Source organism: Scophthalmus maximus, chromosome 8 (assembly GCF_022379125.1).
Source record: "Scophthalmus maximus strain ysfricsl-2021 chromosome 8, ASM2237912v1, whole genome shotgun sequence".
In the NCBI taxonomy this organism is placed as follows: Eukaryota; Metazoa; Chordata; class Actinopteri; order Pleuronectiformes; family Scophthalmidae; genus Scophthalmus; species Scophthalmus maximus.
The window spans coordinates 25,242,683-25,255,236 of NC_061522.1; the positions used below are offsets into that span (position 1 = coordinate 25,242,683).

General features: G+C 42.0%; 1 protein-coding gene across 9 annotated transcripts in view; it reads right to left on the reverse strand.

Moving 5' to 3' along the window:
* The window catches only part of rgs12b (regulator of G protein signaling 12b), a 53,677-nt gene that overhangs the window by 11,211 nt on the left and 29,912 nt on the right, over positions 1–12,554 (reverse strand). For all 9 annotated transcript variants that reach the window (XM_047333872.1, XM_047333875.1, XM_047333873.1 and 6 more), the window contains one exon: positions 3,398–3,419. In XM_047333872.1, the coding sequence (XP_047189828.1) occupies positions 3,398–3,419 (22 nt within the window). The remainder of the gene's footprint in view (positions 1–3,397; positions 3,420–12,554) is intronic.

Consider the following 12,554-nt stretch of genomic DNA (forward strand, 5'->3'; position numbering starts at 1 on the left):
CTGAACTAACTGGTCAGCATCAACACATTGCTGACGAACATCAAAGGCACATTGATACTTTGGTTTTCAGGACATCAAAGCCATAAGCTACTTCTCTTAAGGTGAAGTAACATGCTTAACTATTAGACGTAAGATACTATATACGATATAAACTGCACTCATTCTAGACTAAGCATGAACATGAACATGTTGCAGTGTAACTAGGCTCCCACAGGGGGTATTAAGTTGATTGAAATCTGCAGCCTCACCATTAGATGCCAATGAATCCTACAAACTGAACCTCTAAGATTCAAAACCAATTTTCATGGGTTTTTTTCAAAAGGTACATCTTGCCAACTTTGACATTTTGAGAGATATTTTTAGTGACAGTGTGAGAAAAGTGAGACTTCCATAATAACACAGCATAAAAATACAAATACAGTAAGTACTTACCTTTTTAAAAAAAAATTTTTTAGAAATGCCACTGCCTTGATCCTCTATTCTTTCTTTTTAAAAACGGAACTCATTTCAATTTTATCTTGTTATGGGGATGGTAGAGTGCATTGGAAAATATAACCAAAGTACTTAATCATCACACCATTCAGACTAGCAACATCATTGTTAAATAGGTCATCTGGCCTACTACATTCACACATTCAGACAGGTTCAGCTCATCTAATCAACAAATTTAAGTGGCTGAACTTAAACTAAGCAGGTAGTCAGCATCAAAGCCTTTTGCAGTCAAAATTCTAGGATTATTGCTCCTCTGTGCCTAAAATCAAAAAAAAATTCTCAATTAAGAAAAAATATTTAACGCACTAGCTTTCACCTCACCTTGGTGGAGCTGGTAGGAGCCTGTGTGATGCCAGCGAGGCAGGTAGCGAATTCTAAGGGGGATCCAAGCCCCTCCATCCATAATCACCCTATCAGGGCCCCTCACAACACCACACACACCAGACTGAACACACAGTCCTAGACAGGGCATATATGCACACACTCACAGCTGACAGCATCACAGGAAGGTAGGCAGAGAGTAAGAAAAGAAGAAGGGAGTGAGAGAGAGAGGCTGTTGGTGGGGACCAACCCAATTGACAACCTGAGAGACCACAGAGAGTCAGGTCACAACACACACACACACACACACACACCTTGGGAGGTAAGTGATACAAGCACACACAGGTCTAGAGATCATAAATAATTTGTCGATGGAGGAGGGAACTAAAAACGCCACAGCACACGTGTGACTAATGAGGCCCGCAGCCCTCGTACAGCTACAAGCACAAACACATCTAGACTGACAGATTCAAAGAACAAGAAAGAATATCTGTCTGACGACTTGTCTTAACTTTTATGATAGATGAGAATAAATTTAGTTAATTTTCATTGATTAAGCGTCTTTGAAAAGTCTATGGAATGCTATATATATTAAACATGAAATTGTGGCGTGTGGTGTCATAAAAGGTCACTGCTTATACATAGGAAACATGAAACAGCTGAACACCGAAACTCAGGTTTAGCTGTTTCTCGAAACACAAAACCTTTCAGTGAGTTCAAATCAAAAGCAAGTAGATAATATCAGCATTGTGATTCAGGTAAAGGGCTCATACAACACAGACGGTGGTTTGTTGAAAGCCACATATGCCTAAACTCAATTTAAATTTTCTTAGCTTTTTTGTCAATTGATCTGAATCAAACATGGCAAGGGAAGAAAGGAGTTGATATTATACAGGAAATGTATACAATGTCAACACAAAACTCAGTTTCTCACAAGATAATCAATAATCTCTACAACTATTTGAACAGGACTAAATTGTTGAATCTGTAGTTGAGTTTGGTGACAAATTCTTTGGAAATTTACAGAGAACCTTACACTTTCCCCTCAATTTCTCAAATTAGAGTCTATCCTTTGTGAGAGCTCAAATCTTGAACATGTCTCATCACATTGTGTTTGACTTGGGTGTCTCATTATCACTTTTTCAGGTAGTTTTTTTTGCCACTTTCTCACAGAACTGTTTGGTCATCATTTCTCTTTGACTGAGTTAATGAGTGTCTCTACTCACAATGTGCTCTACAGATCAACTTCCATCCTCTTATCCTACGTTATCTCACAATAATGTAACAATAAAAAAGGTGATGTAATGATGTAAAGAGAAAAACATTTGTGCCAAGAAAAAATAAGAAACTTGGATGTTGCCCAGCTCGTCAGACATTGAGTCAATAAAAACCGACACATTAAAAGAGATGCTAACACTTTGCTTGCTTTATCCTGGCAACAATCATCTATACTCCTACTTTACAGTTTGAAGAACTGGGAGGAAACGTAAATCATTTTCATTCACCTCTATGCTATCATGCGCACACAGCAAATGTGGAAGGAGAGCCAGCTCTCTGCTTCACACATGTGGTATAAACAGTGGCTGTAAACACTTCTACATGAGAGCTGATTGTAGCCATGGATCCGACACCACCTACCCTTCTATATTGTTTCTAGCCCCCTTTTATCTCTCGTCCACAGCAAATTGTCTCTTTCACGTGCATTTGTGAGGCGTGACAGCACGATTAGGAGCCTCCTAAAGCGGAGAGCTTTTGTTGTCCTTCACAAAAGCTAATTGCAATAAAGACACCACAGTGTACTTCAGATGAGGTCTGACACAACACAACACAGTGATGGAAACCATCCATTTAAAAACATGGTATCTGAACGGTTTGACACCCTGATTAAGACCACAAAACCCTGATATAGATATTTACAGATCATCAAAGTGTGAAAATCTTTGTGATTGAGAGGACTCCTTCCAACAATTCAAACCTGAGATGACGAGCACTGTGCCCGGAGTGTGGAGGGGAGAGAGCAACTAGGATTTCAACTCTTGGACACAAATACACCTTTGCTTTTGCACAAGTTCAGACAATACTTCAAATACAATTTGAAATCAAGTGTCTGTGTCAAAAACACACAATCAATCAATCAATCAAGTAGAGCAAAAGCAAAATTTCAGCATGTCCTTTGCGTGGCTTGCTACTGCAAGTGCTCATGTGCAGGGAATACGTTTACAGACGTTGGACTGTCTTGAGCCTGCAGTCTGTCAGCAGCAGCAGAGCAGAGGTGAGGCAGAAGTTGAACAGGTCAAACCAGATCGTCTGCTGTTTATGTGACTTGAATGAAAGCCGGCGCATATGAATGAAAAGTCCATTATGAGCTTGGCCCGGACCCTACATTCTGGAACAGGTCCACATTGCTGCCTTGTATATATATACTTAAAAGTTGACCATAACAACTAAAGAACTGTGAGTGAATTTATAGTGGTCAGTTTCTATGTGTACAGTAAAAAAGAACGGAAAATATTCAAGATCATGAGCAGGATCACAAATTATGAATAATAAGGATGTCAGATGTTGACAGGGCATATCTACTCACCTCCATCGGAGACAGCAGCAGACTGTAAAAAAGCACAGAGAGACATGGATTAGGATCTTCACTCATCACCCAGATGACACACATTAATACGGTACAAGCTGGAAGAGCACACGAGGGCAGGAAGGCGGCTGTCCAGGCATGCACGTTTGGCCACATGGACACAAACTGACTGTGTTTCTCACAGGGCCGGGCCCATTGTCACACACTTTCACATCATGACACAGAGAGGTTAATATGCTCATTGTCTTGTGTGTGGGTGGAATCATCTTGGAACCGGCTGCGCTTGCTCGACAAGAAAACCCTCTCAGAGGCGTGGGGATTCCGTGTGTGTGTGTGTGTGTGTGTGTGTGTGTGTGTGTGTGTGAATAGGTGAAAGGGGGAACATTTGGGCCTCCCAACCCCCAATATCACAGTTCAGTGTGATGTTTGCTTGCTTATCTTACAATTACCAATAATAGATAGTTTATCAGTTCCAACTCTTCAACCATTTTACTGCCTCACTCATTGCACACAAACGCAGACACAAATAAAAACATGATCCAATCCTATTATTCCCCGCACACACGCACACACGGACACGCACACACACACACACACACACACAGAGTGATCTTTATCCCAGACATGTGGGCCTGGGATGAGATTCATTCAACACAGACATCAGTAATGTAGTTCACTCTGGAACATACTTGAAACAATATGACTCAGACAGAGCAAAGGAGAGAAGACAAAAGGAGAGAGAAAGGGTGAGGGGAGAGAGACAGGAGTGAGATGAGAAAGAAGGTGACGGTTAAAGACAAAACACTTTGCCTAAGAGGTTGTATGCAAAGAGTAAATAGCAGAGAACTATCTGTATACAAATAAACACTGTGCCACATTGTTGAAGTGGAGAACCAATGAACGACCACATTCTTATTGTGGTGTCAGTAACATGTTGTCGGCCTCAGACATACTGTACCTCGACATCGGCCAAAAAAGAACCCAGTAAATTTTGGCGTGGACAAAGGGGCAGATCCAGGAATTTACAATATACGAGCTCAAACAGTCAGTCTCAGGAGTCAATCATGACGTTTTACCTCGTTTTACAGCATCAAATAACTGATTTAAACTAAATTTATTAGAAAAAAGGAACAGTTGAACATGCATCAGTGTGATAGGAACTAGCTAAAATTACAGAAAACGTCTGAAAAAAACTCACTTAATTTTTTTGTCCATGTCCCATCCACTAACATTGAGGAGGTGGGGCTTATGACTTATACCGCAGCCAGCCACCAGATGGCGAGGAAGATGATTTGGCTTTACTCTCGGGGAGCTGTCATATCGTCCATCTTTACATAAAGTCTATGGAGCATACGCAGACACTGTCATATTTTGATTCTGATTTGATTCACAGTGTGTAAATCTAATTTAGTCGACCCCTTAGTACAGCATATGTGCTGGTCTGATTCACGATTCATGTCTTGGCCATTTTAACAGTTGAGCCAGTCTGTTGTGGGCCATATGGCACAGCGGGCATAATCGCTGGGATTAGCTATTTCAGACTGTCGCTGGAGAGTTTGGCACCAACTCGCGAAGATAGATTTGATGTGACTTTGTAACAGCTGATTGTGGTTGAACCTCCACAGAGGACATGAGAAAAATGGTGGAGGCAGAAACCTCACCAGTGGAAACGAGTTAACCGATCCTTACACTGATCACAATCCCACACATCTCACATCTCGCACTTTTCAACAGCGCATAGTTTGTCCCTATTTTATATGGGTGTAGTTACAGTACTGTATGTACACATATGGTCAACATCTGTTAGAGAGGCCGATTCTTTGGCATACGTGTGTGTGTGTGTGTGTGTGTGTGTGTGTGAGAGATCACTTCTAGAAACACTTGGCTGGGCTCCCTTTCAACTTCCCTCTAACTTATCTTCAAACTCCCTCCTTTTGTTTTGTTCTTTTCCTCCTCCCAAGACATCGCACTCTTTCCCCGATTTCTCGACTTCCATGCTTCCCTCGAGTCATTCAATCCCACTTTCCTTTAACCTTCCCTCAGTTGTGATTCCCCCTCCTCTCCTGGCAGATCCTAGTCATTCCTTAAAGACCACAGGGAATGGTTGGGGTTTTCCAAACTTTACCTCCTTTCCTCTCCCCAAACCTGAATCCGCAGAGAAACATGCAGATGGAAAATGTATAAGTCTTAATAATATAGAATCATAACATAAAATATGTCTCACACAGTATGTAACAAGATCCCTATTCTTCATCGGCCCTATATGTGCTACTTTTAGCTTGCATGCTTTTAAACTTTGGTAAGTTCAACACTACCTCAGTATTACAAATGTCACAGGCCCAATATTGTTAGCGGTTACTGTCATCTCATGCTGATTATTCACATACTTAAATGGATCTTTTATGTTCCCATCACACAGAGAATGTGTGGATACGATCAACAACAAAAATGTGACAGAGCAGTATATGACTAATGTTCGTGATTATAGTTTCCACATGTGTGGAAAACTTTGCTTTTGTCGGAGAGAGAAAAATCCCCATTTCCGAGCAAAACCTCAGAATGTGTGTGTGTATGAATTTTGTGAAGTCACACAGAGCTGTAGCTAATGGTTTCTCTTCATCAATTAACATGTCAACACATAATTAGCTTGGAATTGAATCAGTCTCAGAAAGAGGTTACATATGATGCTGCCATTAGTAGGAAGAGCTTCTCTACATTTCAGTCCAAAGGCCTGCTGATTTGGAGCGGATTTGAGAGCAGAATAAGATTGGTCCTACAAGTAACAACTGCAAAGACTAAAAGATACTTTCTTTTTGATAAGGCTTCTTTTGAATTTTGTGACCAAACGGAGCATTTTATAGGACTTTTCTTGGTTGAACTACACCAGCCAAGCCAACTTATTGGTCTATTGCTATTGCAGCAAAATTCAGACATTTAAAGTTAATGCAGTACTACCAAGTGTCCACACACAGTGATGTCACGTGAATTGTTGTTGTTTTGAAGCCTCGAGTTTAGCGCTTTGAACAGAAGTAACCATATTTGGAGGACTGAGTGCTTTAACATTGCGCGTCCACCTACACCTGCCACCTGCACCCATTGGATGGGACAAGCTTTCAATCACAAAGTATCCACACCATGCTTTATCATCTATTTTATACTAAATGAGACAATAATTTATGAAATGAACATCATGCTGTATTGAAGACGAGTTGAAAATAGAGATAGAGACCAAAAAAATCCTCAAAAAAATGTTTACTGACGATATAAATCCAGTGAGATGTTTAATCACTATCTCATAGACTCCTTTAGAAACTGACTTCTCTTTACAACCAGTGGAGTCGCCCTCTGCTGGTAATTCAAGAGAATACAGGTTTTAGGCACTTCCACATTGGCTTCATTTTCCAGATCCAATGAATACATTCATTTTAATATGATTATATGATTTCATGTTCTGATTTTATAGTGACGTCATGATGACATAATTCCTACCACATGACCATAACTTATTTATTGATCATTTTGTCCTCCACAAAAACTTACTTAAATTTGCGGGTCACACTTTACTTGACTTCTTGTCGAACAAATGCTGTAGGCAAATAAAATTTGGAAACACACCCTAACCCTAAGTTAGTTAGTTAGTTAGGCCTTTGTATTCCTTTCGGAACATAGGCCATTGATGAATCGCTTCCACCCTCGCCTGTCTTGGGCCATCTTCTCCAGCTGTTGCCACGTCAGCCCTTCCTTCCTGAACTCTTGCTCTGTGCTTCTTCTCCAGGTGTTCTTGGGACGACCTCTCCCCTGTTTGCCCTGTGGGTTCCATGTCAGGGCCTGTTTGGTTATTGCTGTGTTGTTTCTTCTCAGTGTGTTACCTATCCAGATCCACTTTCTCCTTTTAAACTGTATTTCTATTGGTTCCTGGTTGGTGCGTTCCCACAGGGTGATGTTGTTGATTGTGTTTGGCCAGAAGATCCCCAGGATGCGTCTTAGGCAGTGGTTCATGAATGTCTGAAGTTTGCTTATGATGGTAGTGGTGTTTTTCCATGTTTCGGATCCGTACAGGAGTACGGATTTGACGTTGGAGTTGTAGATTTTGAGCTTGGTCTTGAGAGAGATGTTTTTTGTTTTCCAGATCTTGGTTAGGATGTTGAATGTTGGTCTAGCTTTCCCAAATCTTGCCTTTACGTCCTCGTCTGACCCTCCGTTCACAGCTATTACACTTCCCAGGTAGGTCAATTTGTTGACCTCTTCGAGAGCGTGGCCCTCGAGTGTTATTGAAGTCATGCTTTTGTTGTTAATCTGCATGGTTTTGGTTTTTGGCCAAGCTCAGCTGCAGTTGTTTCCAGCCATGTTGTCCTGTCTTGCATCTGTTGGTGTGTATGTGAGAGCAGTGCGATGTCATCTGCGAAGTCAAGATCGTCTAGGTGTTCTGTCAGACTCCACTGGATGCCATTCTTTTTATTGCTGATTGTTTGTTTCATGATCCAGACGATACATAGGAGGAAGAGGAATGGAGATAGAAGGCAGCCCTGTCTCACACCAGTGAGCACTTCGATCTTTTCATGTGCAGATCCCTGGTGGAGCACTTGGCATTGCATACCCTGGTATGTGTTCTTCATGATGTTTATATATTTCGGAGGGATACCATAGTGAGCCATGAGCTTCCACAGCAACACGTGGTCTATGCTGTCAAATGCCTTTTCAAAGTCAATGAAATTGACATAGACAGGGGTTTCCCTGCTCGACTATGATCCTCAGGGTGGCAATTTGGTCACTGTATGATCTTCCGTTCCGGAAACCAGCCAGTCTTTCATCAGCCCCCTTCCGCACCCTCTCCAAGATAATGTGATTGAACACTTTGCCAGGTGTTGATAGCAGCATGATCCCTCTGTAGTTGTTACATTCCCTGAGGTCTCCTTTCTTGGGTACTATTGCAATGAGACCGTCCTTCCAGTCTGATGGTATGATCTCTTCCTCCCATATCTGTTTGATCAGCTGGTGTAGCATGGTAGTTGAGGTTTCAAGAGCAGCTTGTAAGGCCTCTGCAGGGATCTCGTCTGGCCCTTCTGCCTTACCACGGCACAATCCCTTTATTGCCTTCTTTACTTAAGTCCTTGTTGGTGGTTCGCAGCTTACCTCCAGCATGTCAGCAGCTGTTAGGATCTCTACCGTCTGGTCAGGGAGCTGTCTGTTGAGCAGTTCCCTGAAGTGCTCCGTCCATCTTCTCTGCTGTTCTTCTTTGGTGGTTAAGAGTTGCCCCTACTTGTTGCAGATCTGTGTGTTTGTCCGCCTAAACATGCCTGCTAGTTTCTTTGTGGTCAGGTAGAGATCCTCTACTTCCTCTACCTCTGCTTGCTCTGCCAAATCTTCGATGTAATTTCCTTTTGTCGCGTTTAGCACTTTTTTTCACCTCCTTGTTTGCAGCTTCATAATCTCTATGGGCTGCCACCGTTTGTGCTCGTGTTTTGCAGTTGTTTTTTGTGTGTTTTTTTACCCTCCTCTCCTATTCTTTTCAGCATTTCTGTTGACAACCATGGCTTGTGGTTTGTTTTCTTCCTCCCTATCACTTGAACAGGTCTCCTTCCATATGTTTTTCAGGCAGTTCCAACGCTCCTCAAATTGGTGTTTTGTCCTCTTCTTGCAGGGCTTGGAACCTGTTCTGTAGGGTTGTTTGGTACAGTTCAGTTGTTCCTATGTCCTGGAAGAGCTGGATTTTGAATTTGACTCTGTTGTCACAGGGGTGACAGGTATCAGCAGGTGCTAGGTGTCCAGTGCCTCTGCGGTGCTTTTTTTTTCAGATGGTATATTTTTGTTGACCTTGACCTTTGTAATCCTAAAGGTTCATTCACACCAAGTGCATTGTTGATAATTTTTTGTTGTTGTTGTTATTGTTATTGTTGGCATTGACAATGACTTAAATAACTGCTTACTGGTAACACACAAATCAATATACAAATACATAATTTCAAAACTAATTGGTAGATAGCACATCTTATTTTGATTCCCTTTTTGCAACTGATACCGTAGTCCAGTCTAAATGTTAGTCAGTCTGGTGATGCTGGTGTATCTTGAAGAAGATCTAAGAGTCAGTCAGGAAGATTATTTTGGTGTTCTGAGAAGTGCTGTGCTCAGAACAGGGAAACAGTGGAAGTGTTGTGGACATTTATACAGCACACATCATTCCGACACCCACTTTAACAAAAAGATAAGATGGCTGAATCACATGGCTGCACAACAGTAGGGCAATAAACAATCTGAATTAAAAGGACCATTTCTCAAACCCGCTCACTGATAGGGGTTTCAGAGTGGATGGAGCATCATATTGCTTTATGACTATGTTGACGAGTAGCGATGAAACGACCAGTTGGATTATGTCCAATTTAAAAAACAGATTTTTTTGTCTAAAGCTCAGAACTTGATCAGTACCTACACCCCCCTCCTTTCAGCTCCCTGAACATAAAATGCCACCTTAAAGCCACAGGCCTGGCTTGTTTATGCTGGTCGTGTGTGTGTGTGTGTGTGTGTGTGTGTGTGTGTGTGCGTGTGCATGTAGGGAGTGGTTAGTAACTATGTGCACAGGTCCCAAGTGCTTTATTAGCTGTGACTAGTGGGAGAGGGGTGGCTTACATCATTTGTTATGACGCCTGGTGAACATCAGGTACAAACTCAAACTGCTACACAGATTAATTTACAGCCGTTCATTCTCACTGCTGTGATGATACCGTGTGGGTGTTTTGTGTGTGCGTTCATCTCGATGTACAATGATTCCTGGAAAATAGCGAGGATGAGACAGACGAGCCACTAACACTTGACATAGTGAATAAAAAATGTCTATCTATGGGAGAAACTGTCTAGGATAACACACGCGCGCGCCCAACACACATTTGTACCGCAGGAACCTATTCCTGGCTCCATCACTGGAGCTGTAACTGTCACCTTTGGTCAAGAATACATATCTACTCTTATATGTGTGCAAGTGAAAGATGACTGGGGAACGGAAGAACACTGAACATATCTTCTGCTTGTGCGCCTGTAAATGCTGGCATTTCTACAGGAGACAACAACTATAACTTACCAACTGACACACACATGCTGTCCTTAAAAGGTGACTTAGAATCCAAAACACAGAAATTTCCCAACTGCACACGTACAAACACTCTCAGACACAAACACACACACTCTCGACTGAGGAGGAAGCTGATTCAGCGCGTGCGTGCCTGTGTGTTTACTTTTGAATATGAGGTGAATAGTGGCTGCCATTGAGAAGACCAGTCACCCTGCCAAGATGGCAACTGTGAAAATGTTTTGCTTTAGTGTAGCTTAACTCTGAGAGGAAAGGATGAAGTGAGTAAGCTGATCAGGGTTCACAAGTCAAATGAGGTTCTGCAGGTGTGAGCGTGCGTGAGGATGTTTTTCATGCAACCCTGAGATGAGGTATAAACCGACAATGTAATTACTTCCTGAAAAAAACGAAAGAATGGATTTTAAGGGAGGATTAAAAGATATATAGTAACTGACATACAGCGATCAGCTAACTCACTATGAATGGACCTATCTTAACATCCCCACAGACATTTTAAAAATGTATTTCTTATTCCATAGTGCAATCCTCTGAACATCTCTGGAATTCTGGGATAAAGCACTTGGGAATCAATATCTACTCTCTTTGAAAGTAAGGAATGTAGATAGTGTCGGTCTCCCTACAATGGAGCCACACAGGAGATATGACTCAGAGGCTGAGCGGCTGATAAATGTGTCTTGTACTTGGCTCATTGCCTTAAACACACTGCCGTCAAGCAGAGAGAAGGAGATGTAAACACAATCGGATCGAATACCTCTGCCTAAACACAAGCACTCTCTCCATGGCTGCCACCCGACATGCAGAATTAAGTGGATAGCAAGAAATGAGAACACTGACTCAACACACCTCTCCATTGCTCTACACATTATTTTCACACCATATGACTCACAGGGATATAAAACTCTTTCTGTCTTTGCCTCCATTTTTCTCAATCCCTGGTTCTGTTCCTCGTTCTTTTAGCCTTGGCCCCAAACACATCTGGCTTTGAGGGGAAGAGAAACAGCCTGGAGCCGTCTCAAACATTTGTTAGCCTTTCTTTCCCCCTGTCTCACTTTACCTTTATACACACTTCCACAGCCTGCCGCCACTATGCCCCTTCTTTCTGAGGAACACCAGACAGGATCACTTTTTCATTTTTACTTCTGTGCGGTTTGTTTTCCAAGATCCCCCATCCACTGCTTCTTGTCTTCATTCATCTCCACTTGTCTTATTGACCCCCTCTCATCCCTTTGTTTTTCCTCTCATACTGTCAGTAGGCAATGGATTGACCTTAATCTCCCCGCCTACTTCTCTGGATGATAGTCATCTCTTCCCACAATCTGTCCTCTCACACATGGTGACGATAACAACACTGGAATGCACTTCAGTTTGCACTGAATGAAAGTCTCACTCTCCATTTCTCTTTTTTCCTGATTCCATAATTGTCAGACTTATGTTTTTATCTGTATGAAGGAGAACACAGAGCCAGGGTTTAAAATGAATGCCTGCCAACAAGGAAAAGCCAAATTTTTGTTGTGGCTGAGAAGATTTTCCACTTGTGACACATTGGCTGCCGGACAGCCAGACTTGTGTTTTATTATTAAAAACTACTTTGGCTTATAAAGCAATAAATGCAGGAATATTTGACTCCTACAGTATATAAGTTTGCTTATGTCAACATAAATGAATACATAAGTGACTTGATGACTAAATATAAATGCAAGTAAGTCTCTGTTACATTAAGCTCTGCACTTTCTTCAGAAAGACCCCTTTAAAAGCATTATAGGTGTGTATATGTGTGTGTGTGTGTGTGTGTGTGTGTGTGTGTGTGTGTGTGTGTGTGTGTGTGTGTGTTCGCGTTGTGCTTGCATGTGTTCGTGTGCTACTCACTGCATTGAAGTTCCAGACCCGCTTGAAGGAGAGCCTCTTCCTCAGGCTCATCCTTCTCCGCTCTCAGAGGGGGAACCCCACTGACTGTGCTCTATCTACATATGTGAACCACACAAAAAGTCACAAGGTGACAGAGCTTCATTGGAAGCTATCTATGGGATGGATGAGGAAATTCATCAAGAGAGCTAACCTGGATGGAGCCAAGCCTCA